The 22,122-nt window shown below is 39.2% G+C and overlaps 1 protein-coding gene across 4 annotated transcripts; it reads left to right on the forward strand.

Moving 5' to 3' along the window:
* The first annotated feature begins 395 nt into the window (after nt 1–395).
* On the forward strand, nt 396–21,408 carry sparc (secreted protein, acidic, cysteine-rich (osteonectin)). Of its 4 annotated transcripts, none has more exons than XM_020637502.3 (10): nt 401–512; nt 10,298–10,363; nt 10,858–10,932; nt 12,972–13,062; nt 16,053–16,174; nt 16,453–16,573; nt 18,401–18,534; nt 19,799–19,947; nt 20,570–20,718; nt 21,004–21,408. In XM_020637502.3, the coding sequence occupies exons 2-10, from the start codon at nt 10,307–10,309 to the stop codon at nt 21,030–21,032; spliced, it is 927 nt and encodes a 308-aa protein (XP_020493158.2). In that variant the 5' UTR covers nt 401–512; nt 10,298–10,306; the 3' UTR covers nt 21,033–21,408. The 4 variants fall into 4 exon arrangements, with proteins under 4 accessions (XP_020493161.2, XP_020493158.2, XP_020493159.2 ...); XM_020637503.3 differs by lacking the exon at nt 401–512 and adding an exon at nt 9,924–10,006; XM_020637505.3 differs by lacking the exon at nt 10,858–10,932 and having other exon boundaries at nt 396–512.
* The last annotated feature ends 714 nt before the right edge of the window (nt 21,409–22,122 follow it).

Here is a 22,122-nt window from a genome sequence, read left to right on the forward strand (position 1 = left end):
GACAAACAGCTACAACTTCTCAACCAACTCTGCCATGCCCATAACAATGCAAATGTATGCATAACTCTTACCTTCCATATAATCAAAACAGACGCATTTTTAAAATAATTCACCCCAACACAGTTTTTGCCAATTTAGAAATGAGCTAAAGAGACCCAAACAGTTTTTGTACCAGGCTGTAAACATGTATGTATTTTATTTAAATTATTGTTGTGTTTTTTAGCTTCTTTTAAAACATTTAAAAGAGCTCAGATGATACATCTCTCTGACTAATATTCCAGTCTGAAGATGTTTTGCAGAATTAGTGTTAACAAGCTCCACCTACCAGGTCAGAAAGAGTGAGGGAGGGGGGGAGTAATCGGAGGTCTGGGTGGAGGGTTGGGGGCTGGTCTGTGTCTGAACTGGGACGTCCCACTGGAAATGTCTTCTGTGAAAATTGGTAAGGCTGTTAGATCGTCCCGGCCCCTCACACTACTGACTTCTCCTCTGGTCCCTGCTCTGCAAAGCTAAAGGTAAGAGCACACACTCAGCAAAACATCTATGGACTCTTTCTGTGTGTGGAGGAACTACAAGACTTTATGTTTTAGGTTTGAGTCTGTAAGCAGGCAAAGAAGGCAAAGAAGGGAAGCTTGCAAGAACTTAGTGAAAAGTTTGCTGAGCTTTCCTTTAACACAGATTTGCTCTACTCTACCTTAAAAGCCATCTGCATTTATTTTGAAGTTGCAATAAATCAATATTTTCTGCCAGTCTGTCTAAAGTAAACCAGGCAGCAATCATTTTCTCTTCAGTGTTTGTCACATACAGTTTACCTGCTACAATCATCAAAAGTCAATCCAGTTTGGACATTTTACACTTCATTACCCGCAACAGTTTCTCCAGCAACTGCCTGCATCATTGCCCTAAGGTCATTTCACAATTTTCCAACCATTTTTCAAACAATTCAAACCTACTTAAGTTGACTTTAAGTGACATCTGGTTTTAATAGGCTGCCTATGTGGCCTCAAAACTCAGTGAGCAATCTCCTCTGTTATTACTGCTCAAACAGCTGCGAGGAAGATCACTCCCTGCAGGTAAACAAACTGTGATTATGAGGATTCATTCTCAGAGGAGGTATTGTGTGCCACATCGGCAACAGAAGAAGAGGGAGGAGGGGGAGGTAGAGGAGGAAGGGACTCTGTAGGTTAAAGTATGGGGGAGGAGGGAGATGCAGACTTGGGCTGTTTTGAAAGTTTTGTCTCAACCAAAGAGTTTTTTTTTTCTGCTGTCAAACAATGGATATCATGTAGATTCTTCACCAGATTTCAGTTTGTATGCAGAAGTTTCTGCTTCTTTGTGCCGGTAAAGAACTCCCAGATTTTAAAAAGGACTTCTGCAGGGTTCATCTGTGTGGAAAGTTGACCTAAAAGGAAAATACAGAAAAAAAACTATATGAAGAGGAGGGGTGTGGGTAGAGGGGATTCCAACAAAGCCTGATAGAAAAACTGGAGCGTTTCATTTAACAAATCTCTCTCCGTCTCTCCCTCCCGTCATCCCCTCTCTGATTACTCCCACGTAAAGGAATGCAGGTTGCCATGGCGATCAGTTACCAGCTGTTTGTAATGCTCTGTTAGTTCAGAATATGCCTTCGAGTGTCAGGACGTAACAGATTAGCAGAAAGAGGCTGACACTCCGGCATACTCTGTGGTGGTTGTTGGTCTGCAGCTGTGTGTCGTGCTTTCAATGAGAGGAAATCTTACACTGACAGCTACAGTGTGTCAACAGATTGTGTTTGTCCGTTTCCTGTTTCAACATGACAATCCCCTCATGCACAAAGCAAGCTCCTTATAGAAATACTTTCCATAGTTTCCTTTGGAAAAAGTTGACAAGCCTGCACATAGCACCGATTTTACCCAATTCAACACCTTTGGGTTGAGTTGAAATTTAAGGCGTTCTGTAATTACATGTTTAATGATCACATATGGCTGTAGTGCTTCAGGATACAAAGTAGGGTGAAGTAGGGTGTGGTAGGGTTAGGGTTAGGGTTTGGGTCCCATAAACACGACGAAAAAGTCACTACCCAACACACCAAAAAGGCCTCTATTTATTTTTCTTTGAATTCCATGATTCAGCTTCACTTTGCTAGATACACATGCATCAGAGTGCAAAATATAGAAAAAAATCGATCCAAGTTGTTCAAATGAGTGAACAAATTTTATTGCAGAAATATTCTGATAATAAGCAGACTCCCAAAAGTTATCCAAGAGTCTTTTGAGTGATCACTACGTATCTGGAAGTCAATCAAGGTTCAATAAATAACCAACTCAAGTAGGATGTGAAACCTAATTGGAAACCAGATGTGAATTGAAAACAGACTTTGCATAGGTTAAAATTCCACAAAAGCTTTTACCCTAAGTATCTTTTTCTATGTTGTGTTTTAACTATATAGATGTCAAACAGTATTCTGTTACTCAGTTACTTAATTTTAACCTCAGAGTTAAACATTTTTGTCAAAGAAACCTGTTAATATGTCTACAAATGTCTGATGCTTATTCATCTAACTATATAAATCCTGATTTGAACCTGAATATTCACCTAAAGTGGCTCTTACGTGCTTTTAAATTGTGACCTATGATGCTACTGTCCAGTAAAATATTACAGTCCAAGACACCACCTTATTTCATGTTGCACAGTTCGATGAAGTGGAAGTATTCTAGATGTTTCAGCAAATATTAAAATAGTCTTCTTGCAAGATGTTTTGGCCTGATTGGATTCTGCCTGATTTCTCCTCACCTCTCACTCTGAATCAATAGTTAAAGAAACAGTTGAATGCTTTCACTGTCTTTTGTTTCAACTTGAAGTTCTGCTTTTCCGTGTTTGTCACACCTGTCGAGCATTTCCCTGAGCTTTCTTTGGGAAGACTGAAACACAATGTTTCTGTGTTAGTAAAAGCACTGCTGAGACCAAGCGTCTTTGGCTGCTTAATTGTTGAGGTGGCAGGTCTGTACCGAGTCTGGAGGAGGAGAGGGGGGAGGAGGGAGAGGAGGGGACGTTTAAGCTGAGGATGCTGGGAAATACCGAGCCAGCTTGGCATATTGCAGAAAAAGTCTAATCCCCCGACAGGAAGGAAGGATTGTGCCACTGTCTGGACTCGACGTGGAGAAGAAAAAGAGGGAGTTTAGTTTCTACAAAGAGAGACAAAGAGGCAGAAAGGGAGAGAGACAGAGGGAAAGGGAGGAAGAAACAGGAAGACAAAGAGATGATGACAGGACTCATGACTGAGGAAAACATAAAGAGTCCGAAAAGTGGATTCAGGTAATGAGGTGTGTAAATAAAGGTGTAAAAATAAAACGGAAAGACAAATAAAACGTTAAAGCAAGAAAATTATTGAAAAAAGAGAAGAAGCCAGGACAGGTAAATAATAATGTGGGGCAAGACGTTGGAAAAAGTGACAGAGATGTGAAAAGAGAAAAACTATGGGGCTCACTCGTGTTGTATTGCTGCATCAAACTTTCCTAAAAATCACCTCTTAGTCTTGTACCACAAGTGGCAGCATAAAGCCCCCTTTTCTGCTCCTTTTTATTTTACATTCAGCCTCCTAATGTGACACTAAGATCACAGTTCTTTGTTTAATTTCATACCAAAATTGCAAAACATGACTATCTCTTCCTTCGTGGCACTTGGAGGCAAACAGCTAAGAACTGAGACAGGGAGACCCTTTTTGAGTCGTTTGAATGACTGTTATTAGGGCAGCAAAAGCTATATTAATGAAAAGTAAGATTTAATTGTTCTGTGAAGCTTTAATTATTGCCTTTAGGAAGACTATTATGACAAAAAAATTCAAGATGACAAAATGGTGAGTTTTTATTTAACACTGTGTAGCTCTAGCTGGCTGGCAGTTTGACGTCTTCTGGCCTCTTACAGTGTACATACAACAAGAAGACTGAGATGGGTCACTGGAGATGACTACAGGAATTGTCACTCCTAAGGATTAGAGCCAAGGTGGCATTGACTGATAGCATCTAAAAGCAAAGAATTTGGTTGTTGGACATTTGAGAGTCAGAAAAGACCCTAAAGAAAGCAGCATCCACTCGTATTAATGATAATAAAAAACACACAGAGAAAAGAGAGATCGTGGATCAAACAGCTCAAACCAAAGGAAGGAGAGAGCAAAGCACATTTTCCCAGTCCCTCAGTAGTCATACATTAATCACAATGTTTGTGGACTGAACAATACACTGAACAATGATGTATATGGTGTTTAAGTGCATACACAAAGGAATATATTTCTTCCCCAAACTACAGTGAAGAAGCCATCCAAAGACAATGGATAATTGCATCAAGTAAAGAGAAATACTATGGAGGATCAGTCCTGATTGAGGAAAAGGGGGAAGTCAGAGCTCAGGTGTCAAAATCTCTGGTTACAGATATCCTGGCTTTCTTCTCCTTTCCCCACGAGTGCTCCCCTACTCCCACCATTCATTCCTGCTTGTGCTCATTGTCGTCAGAGACTGATAGGGGTGACTGGTGGTCTATGAAGCCAGCTCTTTGTCTTGGCAACTTGAAGGGATTTCCCCCCTGTAGCCTCTGAGAGAAACTGAATTTGTTGGGCGTCTCGTTGCCAGTTCAGTGGGTATAGTTTGGATTAAAAAGGGTTGATATTCGATATCAATAAAAGAAGCTGATGTGAGTCACCCGGATCAACCTTTTACTTGACCAAACTTGTAGAATTTGTGTCTGCCTTAGGTTAAACATCTGTTTTTCTTAAGGCACCTTTTAGAGTTGGTTTTAAAACACTCCTCTGTTTTTGATTCTAGGTTTCCTTTTAGCATCCATGTTTACTACAATTTAGCCTCTGTAGTCAAGATGTTGAAAACAGGGTACCCTTCATCAATCATTCATTGAAATGAAGCCACATTACAACGGTGAAACTTTCTCACAAAGGGCTTAGACCGGCTTTACTGCCAGACTCAGATCTCTTGACAGGCTTTGTAACACCTGTTTGACCTTTTGCTCCACAGTTTGGTCCCAAAAAAACTAATTAGGACCAAATGGTGGAAGCCAGCTGAGAAGACTACCCTTCCTTGTCTTTCTCGTGTGGCCAGCCTTTCTTTGTTTTTCATAAAAAAAGTAAATGTAGATTTGTATCAACAGGAAATGATTAGATGCAAACTGCAAGTCAAATAAACCAATTTTACATCCTTGTCCTTAATATTGGTAACACTGCTCTCTTTCACACAGTATGCAGCATCTCATAAACCTGAGATTTCAAAGGTATTTCATTAACTACAATTTGATCCGTATGAAAATAGTCCCCCATCTGCAGAAGTCAATATACACAGAGGAAATCACTGTCGCTTCTCAGCGTCTGCACCAAATATTTGCTTCTTCACAGTCCTTTGCATGCCAGAGTTGTTTGTCTGTGCTGTTTGCTGGCAGACAGTCGGCTACAGGTTGTTTTTCATGGCCTACAAACCTGCCTGATGTAACCGGGGAGAAGAAGAAAGAATTCCTCTAAATCTGCTTCCTTTAAAGAGAATCTGAAGAAGAGATGGACAGCAGAAAAAAGACATATATGTCAGAGACAAAGTTAAATTATTGCATTGCAGCTTCAGTACAGGTTGTTTTCCTCCAGTGCGAGTTTACACTTGCTTACCTAAATAACCTCCCAAATTAAACACATTTGAGTAGAAAAAGGGACCCTTTATGAGCATGAAGTTTCTCTTTTAGCTTTGGCCCCTGTTTGATTATGAGAGCAGCTTTCCAAATAAAATAATTTGTTTTGCTGTTACGTCAGTCCATCCGTCCGGCAGCCTCCTCCTTCCTGCAGAGCAGAGCCCGACGGCTCTCTCTGACCAAACAGGAATATGTTAAAGAGGACATACGATGGGAACACCACGTCCATCCAAATCAAATACTTACCCCACATGTTTTGGAGATGAGACGAGTTTTTATTTCCCCCTCTTTGCACTCACATTAAACTCTCACGGCCGGTCAGACACGCTTTTTATAAGTGTGTGTCATTACGAAACTTCCCGTAAGCAGAGCACCTTGGCTTTTTTTTTAGCTTCGCTTTTCAGAAGTGTCCTTGTGTGCAGGTTATTTGGAGACGTCACCGTCTGCATCCTCTGCCAGGGTTGCTGTATTTTTCCACGTCCTAGCCAGCTAAAGTCCTCTCATCACTAGACCTTCAGGAACAGTGGACAGCATTGTAAAAAGTCCTGCCATGACTGTACACTGAGCAGAGGAAAATTTGTATTCTGCAGGCAGAACAAAACAATGCACAAACAATTCTGTTATATATTTCGTAGTATTCTCCAGTATTAAATTATTTATGCTAAATGTACCTAAAAGGAAAAGAAGGAAGCTTTTTTTTCACCTTTCTGCAAATATGGGACACTTTTTCTTTTCAGTCACTTTTGGCTATGTAGATCTATGATGAGATTAATTGTCCTGGAAGGACAGAAGAAAAAATACAGACGCAACACTGCAATGCAGTTTAATGAATTCAATACAAATGCATTAAGATTATGTAGTATAATATCTTTGCCTGAGCATACCTCAGGTGTTTAAAAATGAAGCCAATGTGGTCGTGCAAAATTCTGCAGTTCCTCAAGTGTCCACTTGAGGCTGCCTGCAAAAACCAGGGGAATCCCCCATTAGATCCCGTATTAATATGTCATTTTTACAGCAATAATGAACATGTTAACAGCCTGGTTCAAGAAACAAATTTGCTATTAAAAGTCTCCTTTCAAAAGTGAGAGTAAATGTAAGATGGATTCATTACAATGTAAATTGGGAAAATCTTCAAATGTCATGTTGGTGTGGTAGGCCAATATGGGAGGACATAGCTCTCAGTCATGTTCTTTTTGTGATTTGTATCTGATGATGGAGCTTGTAAAAACATGCTCAGTGGAAAGAATGCAACATCTTGTACAACAGAATAAACCACATTTTAAACACAGCAGACAATTCTGAACATGCATCTTGAGTATTAGTAGAGTGACAACAGAAGAAAAATGTTCCTGCAGGCAATCCATCAATATACCTCTATTGTCCAAATGTCAGAAGTCTCTTGAGTGGCTTGGGGGTTTGTCAAAAAAACACACATCAACACCCCCAAACTCTGATTGAGTGTATGCAAAATTCATTGCCTCTGCCCAAACATGTCGCCCTATTCAGTGTCAAGAGGCCTTCCTACGTTTTTTTTTAAAGACATGCAGTGAAGCGAGGAGTTCCTCCACTGCCTAAAATGTCAAGATCATTTACCCTGAAGAAGATGTCTTTGAGAGCTGGGGCATTCCCTTCTAATTCCTCTGTGTCTCAGTAGATAATTGCAGCACATGTTCAAGGAACAAGTGTTTGGAAAATGTGATCTTCCCAGAGGATATGCAAGTTGAATTTTCTGTATTTATTGTTAGTTTTAGCCTGTGGCCAATGCAGGAATCCTAGCTATTCTGAGCTCTATTTTGTAAATCTTATAATCCCCCGCTGATCTCCTGCAGTGTTTGGTTTATTGTGCAAACTGTGCCAGCTCACTTCAGACTAGAGGAATGCCCCTGAAGTTTCAACTCAAACAGGAACAAGAGATACAGTCTGTCGTCTAGTCCTTTTTGATATCAAGCCAACAAATACAAAAACAATATCACGGATACAGGTTGATAAAATAAGAGTTGATCTTCACAGTCGGCCTACCCAGACACTTACCCTTATGTGCCAAATATGCTTTGATGTGAGGAAGATAAGATTGTTTCTGGATGTCTGGGTGTAGCAGTGGACTTGTGTAGAGGGAGATAATAAATGGAGGAAGAGGGAGAAAGACGAAGCAACGTCATGCTCAATTACTCAACAAAGAAGCCCTTATTCAGGCCTTCAGATGAGACATGATGAAGGAAGGGGAGCAGTAATGGAGAGAGGGTTTGTAGTTTCCAACAATGGATGCTCAGATCTTTTTCTTTTTCAATTCAATCCTCCAAAATCACACATCAATGTCTTACATAATCGCTTATTGGTTTACAAATGCAAATATGTGTTCAGCAGAGCTGTATGGAAAGTCGTTTTTTCCGAACAGATGCCGGTGGAAATATGAGGAGTTAAAATATGCTGCCTCAGGTCGTGGAAAATGGTTGCTGTGAAAATGTACACAAGACAGGAGCTGTTTACTCGCCTGTTTTTATCCAAATGGCAGTAAGATAAGTCGACGCACACTGTTCCAGTCGTGCTTCTGAAGCCCAATTTAGTGCAATCATTGACTACGCTCGCTTTGCTTTAGACTCCCGAACGAGAGAAAGTCCTTTTCAGCGGGCGAGATGATGTTCTGGGAGAGTCTGCTCAACAAAACCACAAACAGCCACAGACAATTTCAGGCCGACCTGCCAGTAAACACAGCAGACACTGAGGGTTTTGTTTGGGAAACTGGAGAGCTTCCATTAGTCTGCAGAGAGAGGGTTGTGTCCAGATGCTTTTGTTGTCTTTAGAAAGACTGCAGCGCTTCAGGAGAGAAGGGTTTGTTGTTGTTGTTTAGATAAACTCTAATTCAGTTTCAGATTATATATCCTTGTGTTTTATTAAATCCTGATGTGGATTGATCTAATTGAACTTGAGTAACAGATAGTGAAAATAGTGAGAAAAAGTAAAAAAATCAGTCATCACTTTGTAAATAGGTGAAATTAAGTAAATAAGTTGTTTCTGATTCTTGGGTTGTGTGACAAGAAGGGAAAACATCAAACCAACTATATTTTTATATCTTAAAACTCTGCCACTACTATAAATACTTACACTGCTATTTTTAGGAACAGAGTGAGTTCACATATGATTGAAAATAAAAAGAAATAATCTTAGTGAAACAAGAAAGTAATAAATTGAGGTAATGTAATGTGAAAAGTTTACTTGTATTTTTTTCATTTATAGTAAAATCAAAGATGGAAATCCTTATTGTGTTTGTCATAAATGTTTATATAATAATCAGTGATTATTTTTTATTTGAAAATCATTTATAGTAATCAAATTCAAAACTCCAAACAAAAAAGGAGGCTTCATTTAGCATCAAGGTGTTCCTCAAGGAGCCATTTCAGGCCCCTTAAGGTTGAAAAATCTAATAATCATAATTCGATTGATTTTAAGGATAGATACATTCAATAAATTCATTATACTGGTATAATTTGTTAAGATTGCATAAAAGGTACCGCATCTAAGCAGCATTTTGGACTAATCCCGCAAATGCAAATTAGAGAGTCTGTAAAAAATGATTTCCAAAACATGAATTGTTACTTTTTTCACACTTCAGATTCTCATCAGAGTCAATCAATTTTGCAGCCTAATTTGAGATTATTACACTTCAGAAATCATGAAATTCGTTTGGATTTGTGGAGATTTGCTTTCAAAACAAAATGTTTAAAAACCACATCAGCTTTTTTTTACCATCAATCCAATGGAAAAAGTAAACGTTTTTGCCACAAAAATCTGTTACCTTGCAGCCTTTTTAAAAACATGAAATCACATAAAGGAAAACACTTGGGTATTTGTATTACATTATTTTATCTCTGGCTCATATTCCTCTTGTTGTTGCTGTCATGATTTGGTCTTATTTAGTTTTGTATTACAGAGTTTAGGTTTCCATGTTTTAATTTCTCCTGTTCATCCTAGTGTTGCTTGTTTCCCTTGTGTGTTTTTGTCCTAATGTTTCATAGTTTAGTCTTCAGTGTTTCCTGTGTTATCTTGTAATTTCATATCCTTGTGTCCTTCTCTGTTCTAGTGTGTCGATGTTTAACAGTGTCTTCAGTGTTTCATGTATTTGTCATAGTTGTCCTCAGTGTTTCTTGTCCTTCCTCTGTGTGTTTCCCTCCAGTGTTGATTGCCCTCATTGTCTTCACCTGTGTTGTTAGTCTCACCTGTGTCTGATTACCCTATGTCTATTTAGTCTCTGTTCCTTGCCTTTTGTGTCAGTTCATTATCATATGACAAAAGTTAGTTGTCAGTTTTCGAGTGTCTGCGTCCTCTCGGCTCCTTGTTTTCGTGTTGGATTTTGAGAGTAAGTTTTTGTCTAAAAATGTATAGTTTTTGTTATTCTGCACTTGGGTCCACACCTCCTTGTTTTCCCACAACCTTGACAGTTGCATTTGCATTTTATGACAGAGAGCAACGACTAGTGTGGTACTTCATGTCAGAGTGTCACCTGATGTTGATCTGTGTGTCCTCTTCTTCATCTGAACTGTAAATGAAATATTCATTGCAAAAATGTTTTGTGTGTAATTATTTAATAATCGATATGTTTGGATGACTTTCAGGTAACTTGACTCACCTGTTCTTTTTGTCTTCACAGACTTTGAAGATGAGGGTGTGGATTGTCTTCCTAATGTGCCTGGCTGGCCATGCCATGGCTGCTCCTGTAAGTAATTGTGTATGTGTGGTCTGCTTTTATCTTCATGAGCATGTTCCTCTATTTGTCTCCCCCTTTCTCTTTTCCTGTGTGATATTTAATTCACGTGTAAGAGTGAGATTCTCTGTTTGCCTTTGGGTGTATGTGTGTGTTTTTTTGTTTGTTTTTTTTTCCTTCCCCCATCAAACTGAGGTTCGTGTGTGTCTACTAGAGGAATGTGTTTTCATTTTGTTGTAGCATGTGAAAATGAAAGGTTTGCTTTCCAAAAAGCAGATTGCTCCTTTGGGTGTGTGCTGTAGCTCTCTGTGCATGGAGTTAAAGCATGTGTTTCTTTTGTGTATAAGCACGTGGCTGCATTTCATGCAAGTGTGTGTGTGTCCAATTTATGGTTATGATGCTGCATATGTAAGTGACATCATTGTCTGATTCTGCCCACCTTAACTCTCTGAACACCATACAAGTGTGTGTCTCTATGCAAGGTCTAACAACTTTGTGTGTCTCAGACTGAGGAGCAGCCCATCATTGATGAGGAGCCCATCATGGATGAGGCTCTTGTGGCTGAGGAGCCAGTTGTTGAGGTCAGTCTAGGGCTATACACTTTTACCACTGGTAACCAAATCTGACTTTTTATTTTATTTTTTTGTGTAATCTGTTTATTATAATACTGCATGTTTTCTTGGGCAATAAGGGATTAAATATCTTGAGGTCAGCTCACTTTCATGTACCTCCAATGAAGTAAATCACCTGGATAAACTTGTTCTTGCCCGACTGCCTGTGTTGCTCTTCTGCGTTACTTTAAGGGGTTTTTCTTTGTTCAAAGATCTCGGCAGTAACTAATTGTGTGAACGGTGTCACAGATGTGATGAAGACATTTACAAAAACAATCTTGAGTCATCCTTTACAATGTGCAAAACTCTGTTTTGTTTATAACAGTGTTGGTCTGATTTCTTCAGACTGAAATGTGACCCAGATACTTATTGCTTTCATGCGAGTTTGATTTGGTGTCTGGTTCCTGATCTATGCAGCTGCTTGCAGAAATGCTCAAATCTGTGAAGGAGCTATGGGGTTTCCTTTCCTCAGCCAAAGAAGTTTAGTGTTAATGTTTCATGCCAACATCTGTGACTCATGTCATCAGACTAATACAGTACATCAGTGAAAACTAAATGGAGTGGAAATTACACTAAATTATTCCCTTGTATTAAATCAGTTGATTCTGCTGTTTCCAGAAATCGGTTATCAATCAATTGAAGGAAATGGATACTACCTTTATTGGATTATGGGTCTTTTTTAATAAATAGGAACACTTTTTTTTTTTTTTTTTTTTTTGGTCACAGCCTTAATAGTTTGGTAAACTGTCATTCTTCCTATAATTAAATTTAAAGTCTGAAGAAGTTGTGTCACCTTGAAAAACTGCAAGGCATTTTGATTTGTAGCTGACTTTCAATTGTCTTTTTTTGCATTTTCACAAATTTTTTTTTTTGGGTCCAATGGCAGTTTTAGTAGCTTGGCTTTAAAGCAAGGTAACAGGTTGCCTGAGTGTTCATTAAATAATTGCATTGGTCAATCATCCCACAGATGGGCTGTCAGTAGTGAATTAGGACTTTGCAAGGAAAAAGAGACATTTACAGAATGACTTTAAATACCTTAATAAAACACAACCTTATGTTGGTGTATGGAATATGCATAATGCCACTAGGCCTGTCATTGGTCAACATTGTAACCAAAAACCAGACAATTGGCATTGCACTTATGATGCTAAGAACCCCTGCCTTTATACAGCAGGTACTAACGTCAGTGGTAAAAAAGTAATCAAGTGAGGAAAGTCAAACCAATATTTCACTGTGGAAAGCAGCGGTTCTCACAAATTAAATGTTACAAAGAAATAGTTTATCTGGATAATGATCAAAATCTCACTCTAATTGATTTGTTCCGTCTGAGGTGTTTCTGAACTCTTTCCAACAAACGGACTGGATTGGAGACAAAATCTTCCAGCTTGCTCCAAGAGTTTGCCTTATTAGGACACACAAAGAAGTGGCTCACATTTACGCGATGTCCTCTGTAAACCACTATAAACAAAACTTAAATACTGCTGTGTAAAACCAATGCACTGAGCCTTCATGTGAACGTTTCATAGTTTCCTGCTCCACAGGTCCAGCGGGACCAATGATCCCACAGCTGTTAATTTTAGCCGTGCGATCAGCCAGTCAGGAAGCCATTACGTCTTTCATGGCTTCACCACATGTGGACCCAGCTGCTTGTTGTTGTTGGATATTATGGTCTAGCTGCTCCCAGACTCTGTTTGGCCTTTAGGGAGGAACCTTCTTTAGTGGTGACATTTAAACTTTTTTCAGGAAAACCAGGGATGTTTAGGCGGTTTGGTTTAAGTGGACATCGTGCAGAAATAGATCCTGAAGGATGTTGCAGGAAAGCATCTGCTAAACCGTATTCTGAGTGCATCACAAAAACACATCAAGAAACCTGAAGGAAGGACTCTAATTTTCTCCTTTAGTCAGCCTATCTTATCCCTTTGTTCCCCTTATGACATTACATTCCTTAGCATGTAGGTCATCAAGCTTAAGCTGCTTAAAGTCTGACTTGGACCTCTCATGTTCCCCAGGAGGCCGATGTTGGGGCCAACCCAGTGCAGATCGAGATCGGAGAGTTTGACGAGGCCATTGAGGTTCCTGAAGAAGACGTTGTTTCTGACAGTAAGTTTACAAATATAGAGACTTGTTTTTAATTTACAAGGACATTGCATTGACTTGTATCAATTTCCAGGTGTTTAGCATAATTTATAGATATGACATGAGGCATCTCCACCTTGTATTAGAAACAAGTTCCCCAGTGGTCATGATAAAGTACCTGAAATCCACACTTGAGTAAAATTACCAAAAATATCTGACAATGGCTTTTGTTGGGTTTGTCCAATGATGGAAATTTCAAACCCTTGGCTCATAAGGTAATGGTAATCAGTCTCCCTTGGAACTAGTTTTGTCAGCAGGGGATGGTTGTTTCATGATAAAGAAAACTACTCCAATGATCCCACACAGCTGCATGATGTCAACAAACTGATATTATTTTGATTGGCAGGCCTCTACACAGCAGAAATCAATACTCTGTGTCAAACCAAAACCACTGAAAGGACTAATCCCTTCCCACTCGTTATGGTGCACTGACGGCTTCAGATTAACTCTCTCACATGGTTTAAGAGTCCTTAATGGTATGTAACATATACATATAACTGGTCTTTCATTAATACGGTGGTCAAAAACATGTAAAATGAATTTTTTTGATTGTTAACAGATGTATGAGTAAGCAGCATGTCATTTTGTGCTCATCTCTGCTGCCCCAAGGGGCCCTAAAAGTAGTCAGGTGGTTGCAGGTTTCAAAGTAACTAAACTACTATAGGAAATGGTCAAGTCTCAAATGACATCCCAAGAAGGGAAATTATCAAATATAAAGTGTGTCTAGTGTATCAAATTGTAAATGAAAGATCAATTACCAGGAGTAAGCAACATTCAGAGTCAAAGTGCTTAAATTACCTATTAGATGTAAACTGCCAGAGTATTAAAGTGGAGGAGTATTGCACATGATTGAGGTACTGATGCAAATTTGCCCTAGAGCCTGTAACATTGTGATTGCACAAAGATGATTGCCTATAAAACTACATTTGCATACATAGACTTGTGTATGCACAGGGTTAGCATACATGGCTGTGTTTATGCAATCAGTTGTGTTCAGTCAATCAAGACAAATAAACTAAAGGGAGCCTTCATATGAAAGAAATACAGATGATCAAACAGTCTAAAAATGTTTTGTCTTCCAAGCAGTTTATGGAAAGAGAAAGATGTCTAGAGAGAACTTGATCAAAACTTTCTGAACTGTGAATGTCAAAAAACTGAACCTCCATTAATCCTTCAGATTGAGATGTTTCAGTGACTCCAGGTATAAAATGTGTTGACCACTTCTGACATTTGATTTATCTGCCACTCGTTCCTCTGCCTTCCAGCTGTAGTATGAGTGTAGAGGCTTTAGTAAAGCCTCAGGCTGGCACATTAAACAGCCATAATAACAGACTGCCTCATTCTGCAAAGACGGCTGTAATCAAACGTTCCAACCAGATTTAAGTGGCAATGACTGAACCACAGGCTACACAAACAGTCCAACTGTACAAACTGTTCAGGATTAGGTGTTTTGTTCTGCCTGGGTAGTGCTGGAAGATTTACTGAAGTCCTTATGTCTCAAACACAAAGGAGAATATATACTGCATATTTACTCATGTATCTCTGTCTACCAATACTGTCAGACTTGGGTTCCCTCAAGGTCAAAACAATGGAGATTAATGGTGGAGTTATTTCAGTCACACAACTCATGTTTAAAATGTTTATTAGAGCAGAATATGGTCTGTGTTTGGGGTCTATATGCTCTGACCTAATCACTCCTCAGTTATAATTTACTTGCAGTGGTGGGATGAGTTGGAGTCTAGAAGTGGGTGTTGGGGCTGATCGAGAGTTCAGTACTGCTGCTGGCAATGAAAGAGCAGAGGGATTGGCCAGAAACCTTGCAGCTTAAATAGACCTCTAATTGGAAGGAGGTGTTGTCAGGTGACTGAGAATGAGGCATGTGAAATCAGTGCAGCTCCAGTTAACTGCCTGAACTATAGCTCGCAGGCATCGCCTCATTAATGATGCCAACAACACTGAATATTGCATGAAAAGCAGATTTTTTTCCCCTGATGGTTTATTAGTATTTTTAGATTGGAAATACAGTCGGATGGAAGGACAGAAAGCAGGGTTATAAACTCTATTCATGTTAACTGCAGTGTAAGGTTTAATAAGAAGCAAAAGGGACATTTTTGTTGGAACTTTCAGCAAATTAAGCATGAATAGGTGATTTTAAAAAAAATAATAATTTAGAGGCTTGTCTAATTGTCTTAAACCAATTTAAGGACAAAAATATCTCAACACATTTAGGGTTGATAAAGTACTGACTCACTCTTACCCCCAAAGTAAGAAAAACATTACAGTTTGGTACCAAAATGCATCTTTTAGAGAAGTAAAGATGAGGTTTACAGTCCCCATGGTCTTGTAATTTTAAAGCCAAAATACACAGGGCAAAAACAACCAAAAGACGGTACAATGTTTGGATTTTGCACTCGGAAATGTCTGCAAATGTTTTATCAGAATATATAACTGCAGTGTTTTTGTAGATATATTGTTGGCCTTATGGCTTTATTGGGACAGGACAGTGGATAGAGCCCATTTGTAGGACTTCTGCCTCCATACATGGGGGCACAACCTAACTGCTAGGCCACCTCTGCCTTCTGTGCTAAGTACAATGTTTTTAACTGAAACTTTTTAGGCTCTGCTCCAGTATAACTCCTAGCATTTTCAACATTAACAGCCTTTTTCCATTACTTGTGCTTTTTTAATGAAGCAACATTTTCTCGACTTTTATTTTATTCTTAAAGAAGCCACTGAAGTCAGACACAAGCTCTTTGACGACCGTTTCCTTATGTATGCAGTCATTTGGCTTATTAATTGTGTTTCAAAGATTTCCTTGGAGTCTTCTTTTGGCATAAACATCACCAGACTCTGGAAATATTTGGAAATAATGTCTGTTTAGCTTCTGTGACATCAGTGTTTCACTCATGGCCCATTGCATAGACTGTAACTCTGTGTTTTATATTTTTGTCCAGATCCCTGCCTGAACCACCACTGCAAGAAGGGGAAAGTGTGTGAGGTTGATGAGGAGAACACCCCCATGTGTGTGTGCCAAGACCCCTCCACCTGCCCTGCTGCTGAGGGAGAGTTTGAGCATGTGAGTCCACCCAAAATCAGTCTTTACCTTTTGTGCTTAAATCAGTTTATATTTAATCTGCACTTTGAGGTGCTGTTAACAAGAAATCTCAAACAACAGAACAGGTTTGGATGATATTTGATTAAAAGTTAGTCTATGTAACAAATATGATTATTTTTTTGTTGGTGTTGTGCCCCTGCTTGTCACTTTGCTGAACTTTCTTTGAACAAGCCTTATTTATCTCATCATGCAGAACCTAGAAGCAGTGAAAAATCATCAGTCTGTCTTTTCTTTTCCAGGTCTGCGGAACCGACAACAAGACCTATGACACCTCTTGCCAATTCTTTGCCACCAAGTGCACCCTGGAGGGAACCAAGAAGGGCCACAAGCTGCACCTGGACTACATCGGACCCTGCAAATGTGAGCTCTCACACTCTACTGCTAAAATGTTTGGTGTTTACAGAGCATGTCCATATTTAAACCAAAGATCTTAGCATGGCAAAGGTGCCAAAATAGTGGCAGCAAATGTCCAGATATGAATGTCAACAGAGGGATTCCTGACTGTTAATACTCTATTTCTTGCACTTTAAAAAAGTGGTTGGAAGAACTTCAAAAAGTAAGGCTATATCCTTGTGACTTTTTTATTTAATCTGAATCTTGATGTAAATTAGAAAATGTTACATAGTTAATGTGACAAAAAATTGACTTACCACAACATTTACAGAAATATCGAATATTTACAGAAGTATTTAAGTCACTATGACAACCTGCTTTTACAGTACACTGATCTTTCACCTGAGATTTCATTAGGAGTGATAAACAGCTAAATACAGGCTAAACGGGGATTATTTTAACTATTCTGACTCATTGCTTCAATGACTCCTCTGAGATTATGTTGCCTCCACCCTAGAAACACCCCTCTAACAGGGACCAGATGGCAATGTTCGTAAATGAGGCAACAAGAATAAACAACTCGAATGTAAATGCTGTTTCTTGTATATCAGACCTAATAGGAGCTCTACACTTTGAGTATGAAGAAGTTCAGGTGTAGAAGCTTGTTGTTGGAGATTGTAACTCAACAAATCTCCACAAAGGAGAGAAACAAAAAGAGTCGACACCAAACAACTGCAGACATGCAAGAGCACCACCATAAATGACTGGACAAACTTGACTTCTGTTAGTTATCAAATGCAACGTATAGTGTGCATTGGTTTATCCATGGTAAAATGACTTGTTTAGAACTGTAAAGCTTCAGCTTATTAGTTTTCTGACTACTTGAAGCACTTTTTCACCACAGGTAATACATAATCATTCTCACACATTCACACTCTGATGGCAGAGGCTGCTATGGGAAGTGTCTACCATTATTAACAAATCCCTTCATAGACAGAAACCCAGATTTGAAGGTGGGTTGAAAGTGCAGATGCTCCTTATCAAAACAAGACCACACTCTTCAAAATAAAAGGCATTACTAAATTTATATCGCAAATCCACTAGAAGAGCGTGCAGACAGAATGAGTTGATGTTTAATGTGCAGATTCTACAAAGTAAAAACATTATATCTTGTTTGGTGACATCAGGTGAGAGGGGTTCTGCAGATTACAGAAATATTCAGCATTCTAACTTTGTTTTTGTTTGTGGAAATGCTCTTTTAAGATAACCTGAAACCACATCAGCTGTGATTTCATATCTTAAGCTGCAGGGATTTGTTTTTGCAACCTGTGGTTTCTGTTTACTATTGAGGGATCAGTTGTGAGTGTGTTCTTCTTAAATTCCTACTTACCTGTGATAAGCTCAGTTGTTAAATTTACTGTCGGTCGTGTTAGTGTTCGGTGTCTTCACTCTGTGACTGACAGGCAGCTCAGGGGGTCGTGTCTGGCCTGCAGGCTGCAGCTCAGCAAAGGGAGGACCTGTCCAAACATGCAGGCTGCATTTCTTCCACTGTTCAAACTCAACATGACACACTCACACAGACATGCGCATTGAGGGATTAGTCAGGGCTGAAGGGTGCAAATGGAGATCAAGGTAATGCAACACAGGAGGATTTTTTATTTTAAGGAATGGCTTCAATATTTTTTGTTTTGACTCATGGTATGCATCTGCTTTTCAAGTATGACAACTTTACGGAAATATGGTTTAACAGACTGAGGGCCTGATGTTGCTTGTATTCCCTAATGTTTATTTCAGCATCATGAATTCAAGTTTACCAGCTTGTCTTAATGCTGAAGTTGTGTTTTCTGTCTGCAGTCATTGAGCCCTGCATGGACACAGAGCTGAATGAGTTCCCCCTGCGTATGAGGGACTGGCTGAAGAACGTTCTCGTGACTCTGTACGAGCGCGATGACGACAACAACCTGCTGACTGAGAAGCAGAAGCTCAGGGTGAGGAGATGTTTGGATAAAAGATTGATTTACAGTTTTATTCGTATTTCGAGTGTACCTACCTGCTGGATTTTCCGTTGTATAATTTAAAAAATGAGAGAATAATCTTTATAACCAGATGTTTAAAATGTACTAGATCAAGACACTTGGCTTGACTGAGACTCCAGCTTTATAGACTGGTAGACATTGCAGTTATGCAGAAAAACAAGTTTATCAAATGACCAGTTTCAGTTTTGTGTCTGAAATCCTGTCCGAATGTAAGATTCATGCAAGTACACGTAATTGATTATTTAAATGGAATAAGCAATTGACTTTGTGTTTTCCTTAATCTAATTTACAACAATTTCATGACAAGCCCTCCACACAGACTGTATACTTGCAGACTGCACCACACACGTTGTGTTTTATTGCACTTTAAACACGCGGTAGACTTCTAAAAATGGCTCAAAGAGTTTAAGAGCTTTACTCAGTTCAACTGAGGAACAGTTTACAAGACTGAATGAGGCAAAAAACCAAAAGTTTTGCATCCTTTGAAATGTATCAACACACACAGATTAGTCTTTTTACTTTTGTAGGCTTTTTAGAAGTTGTAAAAGGGAGACCTGCATTAAGTCACCACTTAACAGCAGCTCTGCTTTAAATATCCAGACTTCACTGAGCTTAAAATGAAGTGTGAAGTAGAATAATGATTGAACCTGAAGCAAACATCTTGAACTACAAAAATCCAATTCCTGTGCTTGATTTTGTCAGCGAACACTAGCAATATACAAATTGCTAGCTAGAAAACCAAACTGAGCTAATTCATCCTGACTCCTGCAGTGGATGAATAAGCTAGAATGTCTTTTGCAAATGGCAGCTAAAGAGTTAAAGCAATTAATGGTAGGACAATGCAATATAGCTTATTTAACACTAGCTGTTTTAACTTTAGCCTTGTTACTATCTTGAGCAATGGCTAGCAAAATGGTATCTGAATGGATTTACTTGGAAGATACCTTTCCAAATTACTTTAAAAGCTATTATGGTCCAGGATACTTGCTTAGGTATCATGTTGATTCTGCAAACAGTAAATCTGCCCCTCTAGTTCCTCACACTGCTTGAATAGTGTCTAAGTTGGATCCTCACTCTAAAGAGCACCAGAGGGACAAATTATTTTCAACCATATTAAAAATGTTTTTTTTAACACCCTGCAGCACTCTGTGCATTTCCTTCTTGACCGATCATTAAAGCAGCTTTAAATCTGGATTTTGTCCATCTGATCTTCCAGGTGAAGAAGATCTACGAGAATGAGAAGAGGCTGCAGGCTGGTGAGCACTCTCTGGATCTGCTGGCTCATGACTTCGAGAAGAACTACAACATGTACATCTTCCCCGTCCACTGGCAGTTTGGCCTGCTCGACCAGCATCCCTTCGACGGGTACGTAGGAAACAAAAAACACTGAAAGATAGCTGTTGATGCAGATTTCAGTGTCAAAACCAAAGCTGGGGAGAGAGGAAATTATTTTTGGGTATTCTGTTGAGATAGCAAATGTAGGTGCTTGTAAACCAAAATATTGGCTGCTGCTCAGGCAGTGGTTGAGTGTCTGGAAGACTGAGAGCAGATTGGTTTCCTGTGTGGATGATGCAGCCGCTGATCTCATACCACAAACTGATGAATCCAGCAGAGTATACCAACTGCTGTTCCCTGTACTTATTCAAAAGAAATGAAGTGACAGCAGGACTTTCAATGCCTCAAACCAAAGAGCATTTTCCAGTTGCTTTGCAGTAATGTCTTTAAGAACTTTGAGTGAAATAACTCCAATGAGGCAAGTTTGTTAACACTAGGGGAAAGCAGAATATAAGATCTTAAAAATATGATTCATACAAAGTGGTAAAAGCATTAGTGAAGTTTATTTTCAGCATTTTGTTGTAAATATTTCTGCAATGGTTGTCCTTATAATTAACTTGGCCTCACAAGGGGAAGGCTTTCACATTTGTTAATTTTCAGATGCCCTCTGCTTGAGCTACACTAAAATGTTCTCGGGTCTGTATACCACCAGATACCTGACCCACACAGAGCTGTCCCCCCTGCGCGCTCCTCTCATCCCCATGGAGCACTGCACCACCCGCTTCTTCGACCAGTGCGACGCTGACGGCGACAAATACATCGCTCTGGAGGAGTGGGCCAGCTGCTTCGGCATCAAGGAGCGTGAGTATCCAACCCCAAAAACACAAAAAAGCAGTGGTTTAGCTGCAACTATAAACCCTTCTTTGTATTACCACAGAAATAATGCCAACAAATACACCCTGAACCCCTTTAATGCCACTATACTGAAACTGTTCATATAATGTAACAAAGAGTACATGCAAATTTCTTGTTTCTACATTGGATTCATTAAAATATAAATACATTATTATTGAGTGTTTTGCTTGCTCATAGATGATGTCTACATTAATTTGTCCTGATGGTTGTTTTGTTTCTTTCTGTTTGCAGAGGATGTTGACAAAGACCTGATCATCTGAGCTCCTCTGAGCAGCAGTTTGACAACTCCTAGTCACTACTAACAGGACGAGGTGCTGATCCCTAAGTTAAATAAATCACAGTAACGGTGCTAATGGCAAATCATTTTCTTGTTTTGTTTAAATAATGACCTTTCCTACCTATACCACTAAAAAAAAAAAGATTATAAATGAGAAATGTGCACAGTCTGTACTAACCAACCATCACATTTTGTTTCATGAATTCCCCAGTAAAGCAAACTAAAGACCTCTGATGTAAATGTATGTTATTGACATGATTATGTGCTATGATCTGTTCAGGGCTTTAAATTGGAGATCAGTTTGAAACATTATCTCGAGGAGACAAAACTGTAAAGATGAAATAAAGTTTCTAAATAAATGCTCCCTCTGCTTGCTTTCTACAAAAAAAACATAGTTTTGGCACTCTTTTGGTGGCGGACTCTTATCATTTTGTGTCTTTTGATCTTTAAGAGTTCATTGTTATTTCCATACAGATTTGTGTCTGGGACGAGGGCACACGTGTACTGATATTGTTTCGGACATTTTAATGAGGGGAAAATCTTGCAGGCTGAGTTTTTCCTCGTAAATTGACGTGTTTCTATACTGACACTGAGAGCAGCTTACCTCTTCAAAATGAATAAAAGACTATGAAAAGACCTGGACATCTCTGCATGCATTCATATCTGCATTTCTTGTCTTCAGATGAATTTTTATGTTGAGATGATCTGACAAGTTATCAGCGAGGCTCCAAGGAGGCCGGTTTGTTTGTGAGCAGAATTTCATGCGTGAGAGAATCCAGTGTCCCACTTTTCATCACAGGACACTGCTGTAAGGAGCTAGCCTCTCGTTGTAGCTGAAGGAGCCTTTGGTTTGGGTTGTGTTGGAATGCTGCCTTTGTGCAGCTGTATTACCTTTAAAAGGATCTCTCATGAGTTCAGTTTGAGGCTTCAAAAAGAAACTTCCTATACGCACACACTTGCGCTTTATTCTCAACCCTGATCAGAATACAGTCACTGAAATAAGATTTTATTTCTCCCTCTATATCCTTCTAAATCTTCACTCTACTGTTGCATGCTTGTGCAATATTAGAGTC

This window comes from Labrus bergylta, chromosome 9 (assembly GCF_963930695.1).
Source record: "Labrus bergylta chromosome 9, fLabBer1.1, whole genome shotgun sequence".
Lineage (NCBI taxonomy): Eukaryota > Metazoa > Chordata > Actinopteri > Labriformes > Labridae > Labrus > Labrus bergylta.